The 23,660-nt window shown below is 51.1% G+C and overlaps 1 protein-coding gene across 2 annotated transcripts; it reads right to left on the bottom strand.

The window, feature by feature from the left end:
* Positions 1-117: 117 nt before the first annotated feature.
* Positions 118-22,112, bottom strand: IRF8 (interferon regulatory factor 8). 2 transcript variants are annotated; one of them, XM_017543665.2, is made up of 9 exons: positions 22,018-22,112; positions 17,775-17,949; positions 12,384-12,567; positions 9,932-10,020; positions 8,360-8,465; positions 7,092-7,139; positions 3,064-3,450; positions 1,659-1,774; positions 118-1,117 (listed from the first exon to the last, which is right to left on the bottom strand). In XM_017543665.2, exons 2-9 carry the CDS (start codon positions 17,946-17,948, stop codon positions 941-943), a joined length of 1,281 nt encoding a protein of 426 aa, XP_017399154.1. In that variant the 5' UTR covers position 17,949; positions 22,018-22,112; the 3' UTR covers positions 118-940. The 2 variants fall into 2 exon arrangements, with proteins under 2 accessions (XP_017399154.1, XP_017399153.1); XM_017543664.2 differs by lacking the exon at positions 22,018-22,112 and adding an exon at positions 20,656-21,905.
* Between the last annotated feature and the right edge of the window lie 1,548 nt (positions 22,113-23,660).

Here is a 23,660-nt window from a genome sequence, read left to right as displayed (position 1 = left end):
TGCCACCACGCCCAGCCAATTTTTTTGTATTTTTAATAGAGATGGGGTTTCACCATGTTGGCCAGGATGGTCTTGATCTCTTGGCGTCATGATCCGCCTGCCTTGGACTCCCAAAGTGCTGGGATTACAGGCATGAACCATCTAGTACAAATATTTTAAACATATGTGAAACCCATTTGGAAAGAAGAAAAGAGGTATCTGGAATGATTTAATGACAAAAATGAAAAAATAAATTTAGTTCTGAGCTTCCTGGCAGCAAAGACCCAGAGGAGAAGGTTTCATTGTCTGAAGATAAGAACACACCCGTTCGCCTGGATATGAACACGTTCCTGCACTGAATTCTAGAAAGAATACCCTTTCTTCTAACAACCCAAGAGTTTTTCTTGCACTCTTTAAAGGGGGGGGGGCTTGTATCTAAATAATTTTAAATCTTATTAAAATGCTTAAAAGTAAAAAGATATTTCACATAGAATCAAGCCTATGAAATCATAAATCTATAACTAACAAAAGATAAAGACAAAAACAACCTTGTTTTCAAAAGTTGATTTTCAACCCCAAATTCCTTGACTCGAAGCAGCTTTCCACTAATGTTACTGAATGACAAGTCTTTGGAAATGAGAGTTAGCCGAAAATGCAGAAAGAATCATAGCAACTAATGATAATGAAGGGGAAATGTAGAAAACACCATTTTTAGCCACAGGTCGTGGTTATAGCATCCGGGACATTCAGAGTCAGATCCCACCATTGACATCTGATCGGCAGGGCTGTGCCGCCAACTGTTAAACGTCAACTCCTCCAAGCATGCCCTGACTGAATTAAGTGCAAAGTAAGGCATCCCACCCCGGCCAGAGGGATCCACAGCCTTGAACGATGATGAGAGCCACAGGAATAGGGAGATGGATGCCGGACGCAGGCGGGGCAGGGCGCCCAAGCGACGCACTTAAACGGTGATCTGCTGGTTTTCTCTGAAAAACGGTCTCTGGTGTGAGGCACAGATATCTGGAAACATCCGGAAGACCTGGTCTGGCAGGGACTCCTCGGGGGCCTGTAGGACGGAGCCGGCACCGCAGCTCTTCCCGGCCTCTTCTGCCAGCTGCCGGATGTAGAGCTGCTCGATCTAGACAGAAGGTGTGGAAAGTCGGAGGCGGAGGCTCCAAAGGGGGGTGGGCCTTGTCTTTGACCCCAGCCAGGTCCTCTGATTACCCCAGTGCCACATGAGTCCCAAGTGAATGAGCCAGAATGCCGAGAAAGGGCAGGCAGTACTCCTGCCAAGACTGTCCCATACTCCCCAGTCCTGTCCCAGCTGGGACAGCTAGCACCCAGAATCCCACCATTAGAGATTCATTCCTTGGGCTACATTAAATAAGGGCCAGCAATGGCCTAATCTGTCACTTAGACCTTAAGGCAATGGAACAGGTAGAATCTTTCTGGAGAAGAGATTCAGATTTTAAAAAGAAAACACATACAGAGATTATGTGCATCCCAGACACCAGAAGATAGCTCGGAGGTGGCAGGAATCCACTTCCCCCATATTGAAGGCCTGACTCCCACACAGGTGGAAACCCCATCCTTGTGGCCTCTTCTTCAGCCCAAAACTTGATCCTGACATGAGGGGGCCAGGAGACCAGGCCACAGGGCTCACAGCTGCCCACACTTACCTGCACAAGAATGAGTTTGGAGCGCAAGGGGGCCATATCCGGAAACTCTTCCCCAAAGCACAGCACCACCCTGCTGTCGGGAAGCCGGCTCTGGCTGTTGTAGAACTGCTGCAGCTCTGGAATGACAGGGGCAGAGGGGGTTTGCAAGCAAGGCCAGATGACCTCCGACTCCGGCAGCAGCAGGGCTGCGGACCAGGAGGCCCGGGCCTCAGCGGGGCTGATGCAGCATTCAGGCCAGGGCACTAGGGGTCTCAAACTGGTCGCCCTTGGGCCAAATTCCAAGCAAGGAGCTACTGGTGTGGCCATTCCTGGTTGTTGCCAGGGTTGACCACCTCCCTGAGCACAGCCGCCTGAGGCTCCCTCTTATCTTTCTATGTGTGCATTACTCTTACCTGCCTGGCCCCTGAAGGCACCTGAGTTTGCAGCCCCTACCTGAGGGCACCCAGGGAGGGCTGCGGTCCTCACCTGATTCTCTGACAGCCAACTCAAAGGGTCTCAAAGTGGGGTCCAGGGACCAGCAACAGTAGCTTCTCCTGGGAGCTCATTAGAAATGTAGAATCTTGGCCCCCGCCTCAGACCCACGGAATCAGAGGAGGTGAGGCAGGCCCAGGAATCTGCATTGTAGGACGCCTTTCCATGCTGCTGCTGCTGCCTGCTCAGGGGTGACAGCCCCAGCCTCACACCTCCTCACTAGGGGGACTCCTCAGGGCTTATGCACCTGAGCTCACATACCGTACTGCACCCACCCTTCCAGGCCCCTCCTCTGGGAGCTGTGAGGCTGGGAGGCGGCTGAGACCTGACATTAGCTCAGGCCTGTGCTGCTGCAGGGAGAGGAGCAGAGAGCATGTGGACATGGAGAAGAAAGCAGGCATCCTGACCCTCCAGGAGATACCCAGGCTGTGGTCCTACGCATCCTCCTTGCAGAATAACAAGAGCTGATGGGCAGCATGTCGTGCGTGCAGCTGCCCCGCTGAGCACTCACCATGCAGAAAGTCAGCACGTCTCAAAACCTGCACCTAGATCTCCAGAGACCTTGCTCAGGTGCAGGTTCAGGTCCTGTGACTGGAGCAGGGCCTCAGACTCTGCATCTCTAGCCAGCTCCCAGGGCACGGGGCCGTCCTCAGAACATACTCCAGCGTGCATGGGTTAAGTTCCTTAACCCTCCCGACAATCACCTGAGGGGGTGCTGACTCTACACCCCCACTGTACACACAGGGAAGCTGGACGGAGGAGCACCCCAGGATCACTTAGCGAGAGACGGCAGAGTGCGATTAAAGGAGCATCTCCTTCCTGTACCTGTGCCCCTCGCTCCTCCCCATCCCTCCATGAGACCACAGGGCTGCCCTGAGCTGCAAACGGCACACAGACAGGAGGCATGATCTCTAAGACATAAGATGGCACAGACCTCGGAAGAACTGGCTGGTGTCGAAGACCTGGACCATCTCGTCACGCTCCAGCTTGTTGGGTCTGCCCTTGCACACCACGGCATTGCCGCTGCAGAACACCCGGCCCTGGCACAGCCGCCTGACGAACACACCCTGCCGCCTGCTGTACAGTTCCACCCCGCGCTCCAGGTGCCCGAACAGCTTCCGGGTCACCTGCCTCTGTCGCTCGCTGGGGATGGCATCGGCCGGCGGGAAGCGCACCAGCTCCAGGCCCTCAGGCCCACACAGCTTGGCATTGGGCAGCACCGGCTGGCTCAGGGACAGGAGGCAGCCCTCGGGGCAGGTGGTGGTGGCGTGGCCCACCAGCTTGCCCCCATAGTAGAAGCTGATCACCATCTGGGAGAACGCTGCGGACAAGAGGGGCACAATGAGGGGGCTGGGGGAGACGCACAGGGTCCCTCCTGCCCAAGTGCGCAGGCCTCACACCCACACGCGTTAACTCTGTGTGTCTTGAACCACTTTGATATTCTGGGCAAATCCACGTACGGCTTGTAGATGTAATGTTTTTATAAGCATGAAAAAATACACAGAAGAAGTAAGGAAACCAATGACTCAAAGTATGAACTGCAACAGGGTTCTCTGTGCTTCTTCAGTGACTCTTTACATACAAAGGCTAGGGAAGGTTTGGTAACTGTTGCAATTTACAAGTCAGGCTGAGGGCAAATGATGTTTCCACAACTGTAATTTCTTATGACAATACTTCAGAGGCACTGCTGAGGACACTGTGGTCTGCTGCCTATATTCATAACAAAAGGAGATGCTAAATTTAAACCTGAAGTTAAAGAAAATGAAGACATAATCTTTTCCTCAACAAATTCAGTGTCCTTGGAGTTCCTGGGTTTCAGATTAAGAATCTCTGCAAAACACTTCATCCAAATCTGTTCTCAGGAAAGAGTCTGAAAAACACTGAACCTAAAGCAGGGCTTCCCCAGATGTGGCACACACAGAATGACAGGGCAGGGGTGAGACGTGTAATCCAACAATTATTCCATCTTCAATATTCTCCCAGCTTCTGATCACCTCCAAAAGTAAGGCTCCGTCTGCTGCCAGTTCTCTGACACCTAAAACCTGTCACCTCCCTTGTGAATAATGGCACTCAACTTAGGGCTCTAAATTCAGGGCTTTGTCAGAGGTCAAAAAAAATTCAGTGAAAGCCAAATACAATCTTAGTCAATGCCAGTCAGACAGTATTACCTATTTATACCAAGTGGCACAGGTCTTCCTTTACAGGCAATGATAGTGGCTTCTCATTTAAAATAAACTTACGTTTTAAAAAAATAAGGAGATTTGAGGGAAAACATGATGCTAGTAACAGTCCAGGCTGTGAAAACCCATCGTGACAGTGGACCTCAAGTGACCAAGGCTTGGAAAACACTAAACTAGGGTAGGAATGCAGATAACATGTAAATGCAGGGGGTATCTGCATTTTAATCACTTTAAACCAAAAGAATTACACATGCTAGCCATGACCTTAGTGAGTTCAGAGCACCTTCTAAGCACCCCAGACTAGCTCAGGGCTGCCTTGCGGAGCCACACAAGTTGGGAGGTGCCCAACTCCATGGCGTCCCTTAGAGCTGTGCAAGGCGCCACATCTGGGAACGCCCTGAGGCCACCTGCATTCCCTGCTGATGCTGCTGGCCACTCAGAACTCCCTGGACCCTCCCAGTGGGCTCTGCTCCTGGCCTTACTGTTTGACATCTGTTCACAGGTCCCATTTCCAGCCACGCTGCAGTTACACAGGTGCTAGAATCATGCAGGGTAGGGGGCCAGAGCTGCAGGAGCTCTGGTCCAACTCACTGACTGACACTTGAAATTGAGGCCTAGATACGGTCCCCCAGGAGGAAACGGCCGTGCTGGTGTCGCTCTTCCCGATCACCGTCTTCCTCCCACGCCAAGTCTGCAGCATCTGTGCTGCCTGCTGACTCCACGCCCTCCCCTTCCTTTACCCTGGAGCCACTTTCGAACTTTGTTCCAAAAGAATGAAATGCTTCAGGCCACTCTGTCACCCCTTTGGCCCCTTGCCCTGTCATTTCCGGGGCCTTATCTCGGTACCAGCACCTCTCAGTCATGTGAACTGACAGCTTCACCAGGAACAGCTAAGCGCTTCAGAGACGCCTAAGCAGGAGTGTCTTAATGACCACATGCCACAGAACGTCTTCTGTTGCGAGAAGGTTCCAGCTGTCGGGCTCATGCCTGACAGTGAGAAGCGACTCACCAAGGGCTGCCCAGGGGAGGCCGGTGGGCCTCCTGCAGCTCTAAGGACCCCACTGCAACCCAGCCCCGCCCTTACAGAGCCACTCACCAGCAAGGACAGCCTTGCTGGGGAACGGCCTGGCCAGAGAGGCAGCAGCAAAGACACCCATGGCAGAGACTCTGCAGCCCGCCTGCATCACGTCTGATGTGCAGTCCCCACGCAGCCACTGCCCAGATGGGCAATCTGGGGCAAGCAGCTTCCCCACTCTGTGCCTCAGCTTTGCATTGGCAAAGTGGAGATGAAAACTGCATCCACCTCACTGGGCTGCAGTGAGGATGATCGGAGCATGTGTGTGTGCTTGGCATGGGTCAGTGCCAGTTAAATAAACTGGGTAACAGGACAAATGCTTATCTACACAGACGAGACCCCTGAAGTTATAAACCATAGCCCGTGGTCCATATAGCACATACCAGGTACTATGCCCAGGGCTTGGAACCTACCAGCACATTTAACCCTGTAAGGTGGATTCTTAATTATTACACCCATTTTCCAGGTATGGAAACTGAGGCATGGATTTACATAGAGGTTGGGGCAGGGCTGGACAGAGGTGCCAAAGCCCACAGCTTCTAGAAGGACGTTGAGGTTGTTCTGTGCATGGGCAGTGGCTGTGACCCTGCTGGACTAATTCAAGGACATGCTCTCCCCAAATTGTGTCTCTGCATCTCACGGAGATGGCCCCCGCTCTGTGCCCAGCTACTCTGCGGCCCTCGGACAGCATCGGTCAGCAGACTCTCAGGCCACAGCCCAGTGCTGATGAGCCGAAGCTTGGCCCCATGACTCGGGCCACCCAGAACGGGCTCCTGCGAGCGTGGCGGCTGCCGAGCACAAGGAAGCCTCAAGAACAGGCTCCAGCCAGAGGCCACATGAACTGGGCGAGCCCCTGAACTCCCCAGCCTCAGTCTCCTCACCTGTGAAGCAGATTGAGAACAACCCCCAGCTCACAGGGCTGCCAGGAAATAAACAAGAACTCCATGGACAGGGCGTTGTCATCTTGACAGTTGCCCTGCCTGGGTGAGAACCAGCCTCCACAACCCAAAAAGCGCTGTGCCATGCAGACCTCGGCCGGCAAGCTTCTATCCAGGCCGCATTTCCTCCTCTGCCCAGAGGCCCATCTGATGAGACCAGCTGCTCGCCTCCCACAGAACCAGCCAATGGTGGAAGACCCCAGCTTCCTTGCTCAGAAGATGCTGTCACCATGCCGAGCATCACTTTCTGGAGCAGCTGGCAGAAGTGCAGCCAGGGTCCTTAGCCACTGAGACTGCACACGAAGGCCACCTCTGCCCACTGCAGGCAGGCGTGGGGATGGGACCACTGGGGGAAGGCTCCCCGCTCTGTGGCACACAAGCTACGTGATCAGGGCTCCTGAGTCCATGCAACTGGAACAGCCACGCCCAGCTAGAGGTAGCCGGCACGGGGGCCTGAGATGAGGCTCTGAGAGGCTCCATCCTTCCACCTGCAGCCCCGCAAGAGAGGCAGCACTGGGACAGACACCAGCCTGTCCCTCACTCTCCTGCACGGCCTCAAAGAGCACTTTGATTCTACTTGCTGGTCCAGTCCCAGAAAAGGCTCAAAAGAGGCCACCCGCCTGCTCCCGACCAAACAGTGAGGAGGAGGAATCAGGCCCTTGACTTCAGGTCCTGCCTGTCCTGAGAACCCCAAGACCCTGTGTGGGTCACCTGGGCTTTGTCTTCAAACAGTGCCCATGCCCTGTGCTCAGCCCGGAGCACCCCGTACCTGAATGGTGCGCATCATAGGCAGTGTACCCCGTCACCAGTGGCACACCTGTGGGAGAAACAGAAAAGCAAGCTCAGAGCCACCCAGGTGTGGTATGCAGGGAATCACCCCTATCGCTCTTTCTCCAAAAGTCCCTTAAAAGGCTGCACACGGCGCACCAGAGGCTCCAGGGAGGACAGGCTTCCGCAGGACTCGGTGCTTTTCCCCACCAGAGCAGAGAGCCATTGTTTCACAAACACGGAAAACCAGAGGGGCAAGTTGGGGGGACTTCCTCTATGCTGTGGGATTTCTGGCCATGTGTCAATGTGACACTGTGGGGCCACATTTCCTTCCCACCTCAAGCACCTGCCCCCAAAATATCATTGTACTGCATGCCCACCACCCAGGGCTTATCTCTGGGGCAGAGCCTGCGGGTCCACACTAGCTTCCCCGAAGGTGTTCCTGCAGCCCAGACAGAGGCGCCTTTCCAGGGGCCTCTTACTCGACACCCACAGCCTGGCAACCTTTGAGGACTGCAGGGCCAGCTGCCACCTCCCAGACTCCCACAGGGGATGTGGGGCTGGGGGAGGATACTGAGGGAGGAAGCATATTCACAGGCTGCAGAAGCCTGCCCTGGCGGGGGTGGGGCATTTCTAGCAGCTGGGGGCTCTGAGTGGCTCATCGAAGGACGAATGCCCCATTTAACCCTCACGACCCATGGCACAAGTCCTGGTTTCTCCATTTTATGGATGAATAAACTGAGGCTGAAATAAGATATGCAACTTCCCAGCGTGGGATTCAAACCCAGGGCTCTGTGCAACTTCCTATTCCCGGTCTGAGTTCTCCTCTCCTCCAAATGCTGTGGGCTATCTTTGGTTCTGAGGGGTCCTTCATGTGTAACAGACCAGCCGACCTAAGGGAGCACCCAGGGAGGGGAAGCCAGTGTGGCCGACAGCTGCATCTTCCCTCTGCTCTTACACAAGTTCACCAGACCCTCTCCCCTGGACTGCCCCAGGAGCATGGGGAGAGCTGGCATGGACATCACCTAGGGAACAAGCAGCTCACACCCTCCTGGGAGGCAGCAGAGAACAGGGCCAAGGGCACAGCTGGGCTCTGCCCTCATGGTGGAACACGAGGGCCATGGTTCTTCACCTGTGCTGGCTCAGCCACCTCCCATGAGACACGGATCACCATAGCAACAACCTCCCCCCCACTCCGTCCCTGACTGGTGGAATGCCGTAAACCATTCAGGCTGTGCCTGCTGACAGTTCTGGGGCGCCCACCCTCACCTGTGCTGGGCTGCTGCGCCCACCAGTCTGGAAGGAGCTGGCTCCGACAGGCCTCTGGTGGGGAAGGGCTCCTTTTGATCATCCCCATGTAATCGTCCACAGTAGGCTGCAGAGTCGGGGAGGAGAGGAGAGCAGCTCAGTTACTGAACTCGCACCTGGGGCTCCAGTGTTCGTAAAAATGAACAGTTGGTGTGTAACTAAAACCATATTGTCACCTTTATCTCAGGAGACAAAAGTCAAGCTTCGCTTTGCAACCTGAAAGGCCCTAGACCGTAAATCTACCAGGTTTAGCATTCAAACTATGTGGCCAAATTATGAGGTTCTTTGGGGGCCATAATCAGTTTCTTGGCCCTTTCCAGGACCTGCCTGTTGCAGACCCAGCGTTCCAGGCTATCCAACTGCCCCAACGCTCTGCGCACGCAGACAAGCTCTGAGACTCCAGCGAACGGGGATGCTGGCCAAAGGCTGCCATGCTTTCAGCACTCTCGCCCAACAGGCCACACAGAGATGTTCAATCTCTGGCCCGTTTCTTAAAGGAGGCTGATAAATCCAATTATGACATGTTTTGAAATTGCTTTTCTTGTGACCCTGGTGTGGCAATCTGATTAGCTCACTCTCCCAGCTGAGTCAGCAGAAAAGCCTTCTACAGAAAACAGGACATTGGTGGAGGGACACGAAGCCAAGAATTCACTCGGTCGGCTGCCAAAGACCACCCAGAAACTTGGCCACTGCCTCTGCAGAAGAGCAAGGCCATTTTGAGTAGGTTACATTCTGCTACCTTCATTCTGTGGCGGCCAAGCTACTCCTAAGGATTCCATTATTGTTACGTTATTAATAAGAATTTCTGCAGTACTCTCACCGCCTTTTGCAAAGGCTGGGTGAGATTATTTTAGCTATGCAAATGTCCACCTTGTAATGCCCATAAAAAGCACAGTTAAGAGGCCAAAGACGGAAGACAATGGCATCCCAGTAGCTGAAATGGGTATACAAAGGCCATGCGTCCCTGCCTAAGGAGACCCCAGTGACACCCCTACTTGTAACCTACTGAGAGTTTATGTGCAATCCAAACATGCTTGGTTATCCAGTTTTCCAACCCATTAAGGAATAAAACCTGCACATTAAAAAGGAAGCAATCAAATAGCCACAAGAGCTGGTACAATGACGCACGCCATCGTGACAAGCACAGGCAGCAAGGAAGGTTTACGTTTTGTTCTCCATAGCCCGCTGGGAAGGCACAGGAATTCATGATGCCATTTACAAGACTGCCATCCAAAACATTCAAATTGTTTGAACAGTTTGGAGCTGGAAGGAACTTCACTGACTCAGACAGGTCAGGCCCAGCGCTAAGGGTAAGGAGGGATCCGATGTGGGGGCGTGACCAGTTAGCAGAAGCCGGCCTGGGGGGGGGCCTCCAGTCCTTCCATGCCAGCTCTGCACAGGTGAAGGTGCTGCTTTCTGGGAAAGCCCGAGGCTCTGGCTGCCATCACACAGCAAGAATGTTCCCCCTCCCTGCCAGTAGACATGAGACTCCTACCGGCAGGGCTAGACCCCTGAAATGCTGCCTCTGCTTACCTCCTTGATCAGCTCTTCGATGTCAGAGCGACCACACTCCATCTCTGTGACTTCATTCACGCAGCCGGCAGCTGCCACGCCTAGTTTGCCTGCAGAAAACCAGACAAACACCATGACATGAGGCATCACAACCTTCGCTGCAGTCACGATCCACATTGTAAATGCTGAGTTTAAGGAAACATTAAGTTAGTGTCTTTGTTGGTTTGGGAAGGCACAGGTTTTTTTTTTTTCCCCATGCTTCAGTCATCTGATCAGCAAAGTCAAAAGAGAGAAGTTGGTGGTGGCGCTGGTTGTTTCTGCTAACGCTGAAACAATAAAGACAGCACTTCGGTCTCTTTCTTCTATTTTCTGAGATCCAAAATGAATCTGTATCAGATGTGCTTTACGCCAAGCGTTTGCTAACCTATAAAGGTTACCTTTACAAGCCAGGGCATTTGAAAACACTCAGATTTCCTGCCAAAATGTGTTGTTGGCAGGCTGCGGTCTTTTTTGTATCGCCAGTTGGCAGGAAATCTCTTTTTGGCCTTTCCAAATATACACGTGTGCATCAGTGCACACAGCCATGTATACACACACCGCATCACAGACACTCACTGCTGCCCAGTGGGCACCAGCCATAATCACAGACCGCCTAAAAGTACGCAGCGCCCACAGAGGCACACTGGGCCAGCCCCTGCTCTTTCCTGTCTCCTGTCTCTTCCTCAGTGAACAACTTACCTTACGAAGTTAATGAGTGTGAGACATGTCACAACCAACAAACACTTATGAAAATTCCTTACTCCCAGTGACCTACAGAATTTACCCACTGTTTCCTCCTGGCTGAATTTTGATTCCATTTCAATAGATTGAAGAATTCACTGAGATGCCACTGATGGGGAAGTAGGGAGCAGGTGGGGCGCCCGCCATGGAGCTTGCAAACCACTGAAGTTCAGAGGAGACTGGGCCCATGTAGGCAATTATGCAAATGCCACCTTGCTTTGCCCCTGAGAACCTCGTGCGGCTTCTTGAATGTCACTAGCAGGTGATGCTGGCTGCACCCCGGGCTATAAACAAGTCGGGGTCACCTGCCGCTTCAAGCCTGACTAATCTTGGGGGGTGGGGACCAAAAGAAACTTCTCTATTCCTTCAAATCACAATGTACTTTTTGGTGTCAAAAATTGTCCAAAACTGGGAAATGAGGTAGAAAGATGACTACTTAGCTTGTAAGGGCCAGAATATTATATAGACGTTTCCTCCTAAAGGGCACCTGATTCTCCAAGGGAAGATCAGTTTGTTGGTCTTACTGTTTAGCATTGATTGGGGTTCAGGCTCAGAAGAGTCAGGTGCTAACTGCAGATGATTGGGCTATGAACATCCCAAACCACAGCTGGGCTGTCTGGGCCGGTCACGTGCTTCGGCTCAGCTTTCTCGTTCTTGGGCCGCGTCCACCAGCACCTCGGATTCCCTCTCCGGCATCTTAACCATCATGCTGCCTCCCTCATAAGGATTAAACAGCTCTCTGACATTTGAGTCACAATTTCAAATTTTTTTTAATTCTAAGTCAACACCCTCACAGTGGGAAGGGTGCAAACTTCAAACTTCTGCACAGCCCCAAGAAGTTTTGGGGGGGTCTGTTTCTTACAGGTATCCGCCGACTACTCAGAAGCTGAAAAAGGAGAAAGGGCATGCCAATATTCTGAAGTACCCATCGAGTGGCTAAGAAAATCAATGTGTTAGAAGCGTGTTCTAAACCAGTGCTGGTAATTAGGTTCTATCCTGTAAATCGGCCACGGTTCATAGCGGCTGCATAGCACAGGGCTTGGAGAAGGATCCTGAGGCCAGATCCCAGCTCAGTACTTTGAGATTGATTAGTGATATAGGGCCAGGGAACCACATGTTTTTGCTGTCCTGCTTTAATCCATCACTAATGCTTTCCTGGGATTGGAGAGCTGGAAGAGACCTCGGGAATGATTGCGTCCCAGGGTTCCCGAATAACCATCGGGATCTAACAGCACAATGACGCATATCCCATCTCCAGCAAGGAAGCCCGTGGAACCATCTTCTACTTCAACCCTCATGAACCAGCCCTTCTGTGGCCACCATATTTTCTCCTGCTCTCCTCTGTGAGCTGCTGGAAAATGAAACTGCTAGAATATGCTTCCGTCTGTCCAGGAAGGCCCTACTTGTGTCTGTGGTCTGGCAGCAAGTGAGGTGCAGGCTGGACTGCACCCAATCTCCTGCGCCCTTCCCTCCAACCTCACTGCCGCACCTTCACCTGCAGCCACCACTTGGACGGCAGACAGTGTATGAAGTCACTGAAAAGAGCTCTCAATCTCTGCTTACGCAAAGAAGAGCGCTACTTTGTTTAACTAAAACCATGTGCCCCAGACCCTGTGTCTACCCCAGACCCAAGTTCTGTGGCTGCAGGCCAGAGCAACTTCTGGAAGGTTTCGTGCCCAAAAAGGATAGTTACATTTTTGCTCTTCCTCAGGGACAATTCGGTAAACTTTGTAAGGCTCGGAAATGTCCAGCTGGGACCGGTCCGTCACTTCCTCAAAATCTGGGCTCTTATTCAAAGCACAGCGTAACCTCGTCTTCCAAGTGGCTGGTTCAGCTTTGTCTCCTTCTTTAAACTTCCCTTTAAAAACTGCCCAGGCCTGAAGAAAGAAACAGAAACATGTTAAATTCGTGGCCGATTAAAATCACAAATATTCGTAACCATGACCAGGACCCCACACATACTTCGCTTCCCATGAGTCTTTGTTGACCGTCAACTCTCATTCAATTTCAGGACCCAAAGAGACTCCAGTCAGATGTCTTAGGCCAGGGTGGGGGTCCCCCAGGTTCACACAGCTGAGTCAGAAGTGGAACCCAGGCCCAAGGTTCCTCCAACACACACCCCTCAAGTGTACCTTTCAGCCAAGCCCTTCCCTGGATGAAGAGACACCTGAAGTTTATACAGCACAAAGAGGAAGTTGCATGTGGTTTCACCAGAGCATTGAAAACAAGGAACAAGTCTTGTTCAGATCAACCTCTAAAACTTGGCATGAAAAGGGAACATTTGCGAAAAGTCAAAATGGTCATCCATCACCCTGTTACTTCTAATAGAAATTTTGTTTTACATTTTCATGCCTATTCTAGACTTTCCCCCCAGGTGCTATTTAAAATATAATGAGATATTTTCCCTTTATTGTTTCTTTTTTTAAATAGATCTTTTTCAGCCTTCTCCAAACCTTAGAATCTGAACTGAGACAGAAATTCAAAGCGGAAATCTTAAGGTCATAATGTAGAATGGAGCAGTATGGATTCTTAAAAAATAATAAGACAAGCGAATGGGCAGATTTTAAGATGGCAACATTGGAATACAGACAGACCAACCGGGAGGTAACCACAGTCAGGTGAGAATGAAAAATCAGACAGTGTCCTCCAGCCTGCAGTAACAGGAGATCTGTAGGGAACTCCCAATCCCATTCAGGCAAATACAACTCCAAGAGGTAAATAACTTTCCCAAGGTCATCCAGTCTGGGATTAAATGTCACTATATCCATTTCCAACCCAACAGTTTTTCCATCACAGCAAGTGTTCTCAGGCTTAATGCGTATACCAACCCCCTGCCCCGGGAAGCTTGTGAAAATGCAGATTCCTGGGCCTTGCCCCTCAAAATTCCCATTGGGGAAGGGGGGTTGGGTCTAGGTAACTGTCTTTAGCCAGTATCCCACGGATTCGGATTTAGCTGGCCAGGAGACCACACTTCCAGAAACTCCATCATTCCCCCGTGAGTCACGGCTCCTTTAGCCCGGCTGCTTTTCCTCTCCAAAACAAGCATGCTTATTGCTCAAGGACAAGGCAGTCTGTTCTGTTGATGCAAAATGTCGCACCTCTACCTGGGGTAACGAAACTGGAAGAACATTCCTATTAGTGAGCATAAGTGGTAGTTTCCTTACATGACATTGACGTAAAATTCCCCTCAAAAAATGCTCCTTAAATCCGCGGTCTTCCATTCTCTCCTTCGTTAACTGCATCACTGAGCACGCATTAATTTGAGTTGTGCTGCTGTTGCTTTAGTACATGCAAACCGTTTACTAAATGAACCGCAGTTTCAATTTTTATTACTTTAAATCGGGGTTCCCCACCTTGGCAAGCCTGACATGTCAGCTGGGACCCTTCTTTGTGAAGGGGGGTCCTGTAGATTGTAGAACATTCAGCGGCCTCCCTAGTCTTGACCCACCAGATGCCAATAGCAACCCTCCCCCAGCTGTGACAACCAAAAATGTCTCCAAACACGGCCAAGTGCTCCCTGGGGGGTAAACTCATGACACCTCCCCCATCTGAGAACCACGGGGTTAACCCACATCCCAAATGGGCCTTGAAAGGCACAAATTTCATGGCAATGTTGTGATCAGCTGGTACACATACACAACTGCGGGGCCTGCAAGGCACTGCCATATTCACTCGTTCATGCCAAGCTTACACTCACCCCGCAAGCATAGCTGGGGTACATCGTCCAATCACAGCAGGGCTCATGGCCAGGAAGCATCCAGGGCCGCCATCAAGTACCTGGCTTGCAGCCTGCCCGGAGCCCTGTGACACACGCAGGCACCTGGTTCTCTCCTGGCCTCTCTGGCCAGCACTAAAAGGCAAATTAGCCAGATGATCTCTTGAGATCCTTCTTGAGCTACAGCAAAAACTAGACATGAAAGTGATCTCAGGAACACCCCCCCACCCTGCCCCACTGCCAGCAACAGTCACTATGGCTGACTCAGCCCCCACCATAACTTCTTTCTCCTGTGGACGCATGGCTCGTGCTGACAGCATTAAACTCGGACCAGGAGGTCTTCCTAATTTAACATAATTGTTTCCTATTGTGTTTTTTAAATTAAATGCTATTTTTTTTCCCTTCAAGGCCTGCTGAATTTGAAATATTTGTGCTACTAAGTGAGTTTAACTCACTTAGGCTTGTTAGAGTTCCTGGAAAGACCATGAACCTTAACCTCCACGCAACCAGACTTTCCCCGTCATCGGTCATCATCGTGTCAAGGAGATAAAGTACTTTTTAAAAGCTGAATGAGTTGGTATCAGTGTACTCAGGGCTGGCACAAAATGAGCTCAATGTGTTTTCAATTTCTCACCCGTGATCTACACCATGAGGCCGGCCTCAGGATGACGTCTGCAGACAACGAGAGATTTCCTGGTATAAGTGGCCTCTTTTATCATCCACTTATTATGGAAGAAACCAAACTCATAGATTTCTCTCAACTCCTAAATCGTTGAAAGGTTTTCATTGAACATTTGAAGTAAGTGTCTACATAACCAGAAAACCCCTGAGATGGCTCTATCTGACCGAGGTTGACCATCCAACAGCCAAAGATGTATCCGGCCAACGTCACACAGGCAAAACTCTCAGAGTGGATGGGAACAAGCACAGCTCAGGGACACACCGGAGGGGCTCCTGCTGGCACCATGTCTCCACTGGCACTGATGGCCATCCCGATGGCCTCCCTGCTCCAGCCGGCACCCGCATCTCCCTCCTGGCCCCATTCCTGCTGAGATTGTAGACTCATTTCAGATTGCCACATCGGGCGACTGCGTAACCAACGGAAACATTGGGAATCTTGCACATTTTTCTCAATGCTGTTGAAACGGCCATGAAGAACATTGCATAAGATGTATAAATCTGGGGCTTTATTTCATTACCCCCACAGCGTAAGTTGAAGCAGGGAATGGGGTGAAGGGAAAAGCTTGATCTCTGTCAGCAAGCCACATGCCAGGGCTACACAGCCTAGTCCACACCCTCGGTCATGCCTTAAAGATGTTTTATGATGTCCAACCTGCAACTGTGCCCTCAGCACCCAACATGTCCAGTTAAGTCTGTTGGTCCTGGTAGTGGCCAGCTCTTATCAGGGTTCTCAGTGGGGAGGGGAAGACTCTGCCCCCCAGGAAACACTTGGCAATGCCCAAGACATTTTTTATTGTGACAGTAGAGGAGGGCATGCTACTGGCATATGGTGGATAGAGGCCAGGGATGCCCCTAAACATCCCGCAAGGCATAGGGAACCCCTACAACAAAGAATTGCCCAAACCCAGGCATCAACAGTGATGAGGTAGAGAAACTCCAGCTTTGGGGGTTATCTCTAATACAGAATTCCCAACCAACTGGATGGGACTTTCACATTGTTTAAATTTGCAGTTCTTGCCAAGAGAAGCTCACCATGATGTCAAAGGCAAAAAAAGAAAAAGAAAGAAAGCAAGCTACAGTCAAACAAGAGAGAAATCCACAATGGCTGTGAGGGAGCAGAAGCAGACACTGGCATTGCAAAACTTCTTGGTGCCCAGGCTCCCTGACCTGGGGTCCTCAATTAGAAAGAGTCTGGAGGGTGTGGGGGCACCAAGGGAACCCTCGAAGGTGAGTGCAAAGCATTCCCTTGGGCCCATTTTCCTTGGAGTGGTCAGTAATGGGCATCAGATTCTCTAGAAGATAGCAACCCCAAACTGCAGATTTAACAGAATTGCAGAAATGCATAGCCCTGCTGCAAACATCGGTCAGGGCAAAGACGTGAAGGACAAAATGCATCTTAAGCTACCTTTGACCTATTTATGGTCCACTCTGGGGTAAAGGTGTGATCTTTTGTCATTTGTGTTCTCTGGTGTCAGAGACAGTCATCTGTGGCTGGCGTCCGGCGGTGTCGCAGGGCTCTGCAGCCTTGACCCCTACAACTTCTCTGCGGCCTCAGGTCTGATTCTGGCCCCTCACAACCCAGTGCCCTTTGCTTGTCTCCCACACTCACTCTCCCCTCCCCATCCCTGGCCCCCAAATGCAAGAGAATAAGCTCACAGGGCAATGGCTTATAACTGCGGCTATGACTCGGACTACGTGTGGTGTCACATTTGCAAATGTGGAGGTCTAGGCTGACCTTGACCTAGGGCTCTGAATCTCTCAGAGGTAAAACCTGGACATCGGGAGACTTAGAGATACCCACACAGGACTCTGATGAGCCACAAGGGACTTGACAGCCCAGCTGGTCTGCAGAGCCAGGCTCCCCCCACTCCTGATTTCTCTGTCTGAATCTAGGTGTAAATGGCAAGAAATCTCTGTTTATCAGCTATTCTGGGGTTAGGACCAAAGGCTCACAGTTGGGCCATCTGCATTTGAATGCTGGCTCCATCAGACAAGAGCTGTGAGACCTCAAGAAGTCACTTCTCCTCTCACTGCCTCTATAGAATGAGGGTGGGGACAGCATCTACCACACAGGTTCGTGTGAACGGAAAACAAGCCGTGGGCCAGGCCTGGCACAGAACAAACGCTCCATCACGTCTCTCCACACATGGAAGACCGGTTACTCTCAAGGGAGCTGAGACTAATTTTAGACATCTGCTGCAGGTTCACAGCCCCCCACATGACCCAGCCCCCAAAGGAATGACAGGTGGCATCTCAGCCTCCTGAGCTGGCCCTACAACTCCAGGTAGAAGTCCCAGCTGTGAAGGAACAAGGGCTGAAACCTTCCCTGGTAGAGGTATCACCTCTAATAGAAACCCACGGGGAAAAGTCTTAGCGTGAAGGTCTCCAGTCTTTTCTCCCACTGGGCTCATGAGGAAAAGGAAGAGGCAGAAAAGGTAAGAAAAGAGCCTTCCATCTCATCGTCAGAATTCAAGTGACCACAGAACGACTCCCTAATTCCAGACACATGAAATCAGCTCATGTACATTTTTGAGACACATTCAGCACTCCTGAACCAATGTTTGCTTTTTCAAAAGTGGCTTAATTTTTAAGTAAATGACAAAGACATCACTCAACATCTCCAGCAGTCCACGAGGGAAAAGGGACACCGTGCCCCCAGGCGGGGGCGGGGGAAGCTGGGGTCTTCACCTTGAAAATGGAGGCATCCACCTCCTGATTATAATCTTGCTTGCCAGCGTGTTTCCAAGGGATCCGGAACATGCTCTTCTCGTCATTCTCCCAAATCAGTCCTGGATACATGCTACTGTCAATCTGCTCGATCAGCCACTGTCGGAGCCGCCGACCGCCATTCCGGTCACACATCCTTGGAAAGACAGAAACACACACTGTGATGTTACGGACACTGTCTCATTCATCATAGCAACCTAAGAACTGCTCACAGGAAACTCAGAGGTTTGCAGCAAAGGTGCTGGCTTGGGGGAAACCCACACATCCAGGGACTCCGGGCTACCTGCCATGAGAAAGCAATGCTGGTCTCCATGACCTCACAGCCCTAAATGAAAACTGAAAGCTTCATGGGAAACCTGAAGCCACCAGCAGCCCCATGCAGGCCCCTCCCACCATGCTGCCTGTGCCCCTTCCAGCGTTCACGGACCTTTCCTTTCAGGCAGACACGGCCACAGTAAACAGCTCCAGTTTTAGCATGAGACTGGGAGGGAAGGGGGAATCGCTTTTTTTTTTTTTTTTGATGGAGTCTTACTCTGTCACCAGGCTGGAGGGCAGTGGCAGGATCTCAGCTCACTGAAACCTCTGCCTACCAGGTTCAAGCGATTCTCCTGCCTCAGCCTGCAGAGCAGCTGGGACTACAGGCGCATACCACCACGTCCAGCTAACTTTTTGTATTTTTAGTAGAGACGGGGTTTCACCACATTGGCCATGATGGTCTCGATCTCTTGACCTCGTGGTCTGCCCACCTCTGCCTCCCAAAGTGCTAGGATTACACGTGTGAGCCACCGCGCTCGGCCGGGAGAATCACTTTTACAGCATCAGATTCCTTCACTGAGCAGCCCATTATCCTGGGAACCAACTGGGTTATCAGAGGCCCAGCTGGCCCCATATTCCCTGACAGAATACAGCATCTGTGCCATCTAATAAAGAGGAGGCCCTCGGGCTAGCCCGTCTAAACAGCTGTTCCTTCCCAGTGATAAGAGCAGGGGTTTGAGAATGAGATAGAACTCCGATCTTATTCAAGTCTCACCACTGCTCAGCTGGGAGATCTCGGATCTCATTTAACCTCGGGGCATCAGCTACTGGTCCCAGAAGAAACTCAGGAAACTACTGGTACTGGGTGCAGCGAGAATTCAGATGGTACACAGAAGGCAACTGAGACAGACCCCAGACCTTCCATGCCATAGGTCATTACCATCTAAACTTCCTTCCTGGACAACTCCTAAGACCAACTGAGAGATGGGGACAAGAGTGAGAAAATAAACTTCAGCTACAGAATAGGACAAAGTTCACTGGGGTCCTTTTCCAGAATATGTCACGCTCTAGGGACCCAACCACCCCAGGGCACCCAAAGACATCCTTTGGAAGGTCATTCTTACCCAGGCAGACAGCTTCCTCACAGCACAGAGAAAGAGAGAGAGAACTAGCATGACCTAGCGACTCAGAGCCAGCATTTACAAGAACAGTGCTGGAAATCCCCAGATAGCTGGATAGACGCCCACCCAAGAAAAAAATAGCATTTCTATTCTTCTGATGAAAATGTGACCTCTTTGGGCAAGTGAATTTGAAACCATTGGCAGTGACAACACATAACTTTCAAAATACGGTAGAACCCTGCTGGTCCAGAAAGCAAAATATCAAACAGAACCTTTGCAAGAAGAACACATTCTGGAAACTCCAGCCACTCTGCAGGTGGCTGTGAGATGGGAAGAGGGGCCAGGTCTCAGGGAGGAGGCGGGATCCCTTAAATTCTCCATCCAACAACCTCAGTTGTGCATTTATGGATTTAAAAGAAGGTGAATTTATTTTTTTTTATTTTAGAGACAAGATCTTGCTCTGTCACCCAGGCAGGAGTGCAGCGGTGCCATCATAGCTCGTGGCAGCCTGAAACTACTAGGTCCTCCTGCCTCAGCCCCTTGAGTAGCTGGGACTACAGACATGTGCCACCACACTCAGATTTTTTTTTTTTATTTTTTAGAGACAGGGTCTCAATATGTTGCCCAGGCTGGTCTTGAACTTTTGGCCTCAAGTAATCCTCCCACTTCAGCCTCCCAAAGTGCTGGGATTACAGATGTGAACCACTGTGCCCATCCAAATTAGACCTTGGTTTGAAAACTCTGAACCCTGGCAAAGGCTTTTCTCTAACTAGACCTTGGGAAGTCGCTTGAACCTCTCTCGGAGGCTTCCTCAGCTGTAAGTTGAGAGAATGTATCTCAAGAAACCCAGAATTCTAAAGCAGGCCATTATGTTTATCATAAAGAAGGGACAGACTTGGGAGAGGGTACCTGAGAAGAGCAATGGAACCCCGCTAGCCAGGACCCCCCAGAAAACAACTTAGCAGGTGTCTCCTGGGACAAGTTAGAAAAATTTCTGCTAGCTTGAGGAATGAGCTGCATAGAGGAAGATGAGCTGGCCAGAACACAACAGAGGGGTTGGCATCCGAGAATCTCAATTAAATGAGACATTTCCCTTCATCTCCTTGCTACAAGGTTCTTCAACTAGAATCCACAGTCCCTGAGCCTCCTGCAACCAAAAGCGAAATTTCGTTAATACAGGCATTTTTCTAGAAAGAGGGTCAACACTTTCTCATCAAGATTCCTAAGGATTCATAATCTCTAAACTGTTCAGGACAACTGTCCTGGTGATTCACAGGAAAAAGAAATTTTAAAAGGTAAAAGAGAAGAGTGAATTATAGCATCTGAAAGCTGGAAAACACTTTAGAAATAATCTAATCCAGCCCCCTCTTTATTCAAGAGAGGAAATGCTGAGGCCCAGAGAGGCACAGCAAATACCAAGGCAGCCAGCAGGCTGTGTTGGAACCCACGCCACTGCCACAGCCCACCAGCAGCTTATTTCACACATGGTACAGGGGAAAGTTATGGTCACCTTACAAGATCTCTGCACATGTGCAGCCCCGTCTGAGTGTCCTTCATGGTCCCCTCCAGAGATTCTAAGTAACATCAAACGCCTGAGAGATTCTATTACAATTATGATCCATGAGGATTTATTAAACATTAACAAATTAAGTCCACCAAATGCCCAGCCAGGAAAAATTAATAAGTCCAGTCACATGTTTATAACTTCCTCTTGTTGATTTTTGAGGTAATCCATTGGCCAAGCCCTATCTGCAGCCCTATGAACGTACCCAGCAGTCAGGCTTTCCAGCTGGGACATGATAAGACGCTGTCGCGGGCCCACCTAATCCAGATTGCAGGAGCAGAACCCACCTTCTCCCCCGCCTGGGAGAGCCCCAGGGCACATGCTTTGGCCCGGCATATCTTCCTCATTAGACCAGAAAGCACCAAAACCATTTCTCTCTCCAGCCCCAACCTTCCCCAAGTGACTGAATCACTCCCAAATCTTTTCATAGCAGAAGCTGCCATAACCCAAAAGGACAAGCTTAGAACTGTCCTTTAACTACTAGCTCTTACCTTTGGTTTAAAAAAAGAAAGTAGGGGGCCATCAGCTGGGGGGACTTCTTAACATTTTGGAAAATTCAGCGTCTAGTTTCCATCCATAAAGCCCTTCACAGCTCCGGGTAAGTAACACATCTCACCTTAGGAAAGTCTGTCCTGGGTCTTGGGATTCATTTTACAAACAATGTTCTTGAAATATATTTTTTCAAACTGTTTTTGTGAGCTGTGGCCCGTATACAGACTCTCTTGCCAAGGATGATTTGGCTGAGATTGAAGCAAAGGACTTCAAGCGCAACTCAGAAATCTTAACTGGCTGTCATTAATCAGAGTTTTTGAACCAGTCTGTCCCCTCCTCCACAATCTCGACCCTCAATAACGACTGGTTATTGGGCAGTTCCACAGTTCCGACCCTGCAAGCGTTATTCCACGTGGTAGAATTTCAGTGGGATGACAGACCGGGTTCAAGATAGGGGTCCCTATTGCCCTTCCTATATGAGTTCTCCTAACGTTTTCCACGTAAACCAGATTTTAAGAAAAATGAGATTTTTAAAAAGGCATCTGTCTACCAATCTTTGGAAGCAGGCAAACAATAATCACCGACTTGGGCGTTCAGATTGGACTTAGGTGGCTGGAAAATAAGCAAAAAGCAGAAGGGCACGGGCGGCCACCGAGCTGCGCCTGGGGACATGACGGTAGTTCCACCCCGATGCCCCGCTGGGCTGGCGTAGGGGACCCCACGGGAAGGGACCGCGCGGGACGGGGGCGCCCTGCCCACCCAGCGTGCCTACCTGCCTCCGCCTAGCCGCCTGCGTTCCGCGCTCACGGCCCGCGTTCCCACGCTCGCTGCAGAGCTCCAGGCGATGCGCCAGCGGGCGCGCGACTTTAAAAAGTGCAGGGGGCGGGCCCGGAGCGCAGAGCGACGGCCGCACCGACCAGTGGCGTGAGGGAGGGAACGGACGCCGCCCAATCAGCTGGGCTGGCGCGGCCCGCCTTCTTCGAAGTGCCCGGCTTTCCGAGAAATCCCTTTCCCGAGCGGCCGTGCCCGGGGGTTCGGGCCCGTCTGGAGCCGCGGGTCGAGCCTGGCTCTTCACACCTGGGGTCCCGGGACGGCGCTGCAGGGGGGCTTTCCCGGGAATTCCGGGGGGCCCGCGGAATGACCTGGAGGCAGACAGCGCGGGGAGTTCGGCAGTCCGGAGCGAGCCCCCCGCGGTGAGCAGGACCGGGCAGCCCGTGCGGGGCGGCTCGTGAATCCGAATCCGGAACCAGAACCCAGCTGCCCCGCCAGTCTCCGCCTCCGCGAGCGCTGGGTGTGGGGGGGCGGCGCCTGCCGCGCGCGCGTTATTCCACGGGGACGGGGACCGGGACGCGAAGGCCGTTTCCAGACTGTCCCGTGTCACCCGTGGCCGGAGAACCCCGGCTCCAAATGAAGCCACGGCCCGCTGAGGCCACGAAGGAAACGGGAGTATCGAACGCGCTAGCCGGTGGAAGGTCCCCCGGGACATCTTCAGCATACCTCCTTTTCCCCAGAAAGTGGCAGCGTTAAGACGAGGTCCCCTGTGGGACCAGCTGCTCCTGGGTGTGAACTGACGTTTATTGTAAAACGAAGTGGGGTGGGGAGAACAATACTGGAAAAAAGCAAGCAAGCCCTGGAAACGGAAGAAGAGGCGTTTCCGTGTTCCATCCTAGGGGAGCCCTGGAATCGGGATGGGGGGCAGAATGAGGGTCGCAGTTGGCTTTTTTCGCCCAGTGGAGAATCGCACATCGGGGCTGTTTTTTGCGTTGAGCTTTTCAGGGACCTATGAAAATCATGTTTGAGAGTGAAAATGTTATTGGCTGCACAATACAAAAGTACACTGCAAATTTGAAATTAATAAATGTTTAAATGAAGGTCCTCAAAACATGTTAACGTTATAATTCTAGGGTATTGATCAGCGTGTCATTGTTTTTTGAAACCATATGTTACTTGGTATGAATTCCCTAATGCCATCATTGCCTGGAAGTCATAAGTCATTACAAAGCAAGTTCCCCATTATCACATATTTCAAATAAAACTATTGTTTTAACGCTCACACTATTTAAGAGTATTTAGAGAGTGTGAGTGTTTTTAATGTATTTGCTATGATGTGAGATGGAGCCTCCAGAAATCGGAGGACCTAGGGCCTCAGAAGGTGTTGAAACAGACTCAGCATATGTTTACTCTCATATATTGTTAACAATCTGCCGTTAAGCCTACACAGATTTGCTTACAAATGCTGCCGCTGCACAAAGATGCCTCCACTTAGATAAAGACAAGGGTAAGTGGATATAGGAAAGTGACAGTGGAAGGGCTCCAGCACGTGTCACTGGCAGTAGGTGTCACTATGTACATTACAGGAACTGGCTTGCATTAAAACTGCTCCAGAAACCCCGTATTTTCCACGTGGTGGTTTCT

This window comes from Cebus imitator, unplaced genomic scaffold (assembly GCF_001604975.1).
Source record: "Cebus imitator isolate Cc_AM_T3 unplaced genomic scaffold, Cebus_imitator-1.0 Scaffold159, whole genome shotgun sequence".
In the NCBI taxonomy this organism is placed as follows: Eukaryota; Metazoa; Chordata; class Mammalia; order Primates; family Cebidae; genus Cebus; species Cebus imitator.
The sequence above is the reverse complement of the archived record's forward strand: the minus strand, read 5'-3'. Positions and strand labels throughout refer to the sequence as shown.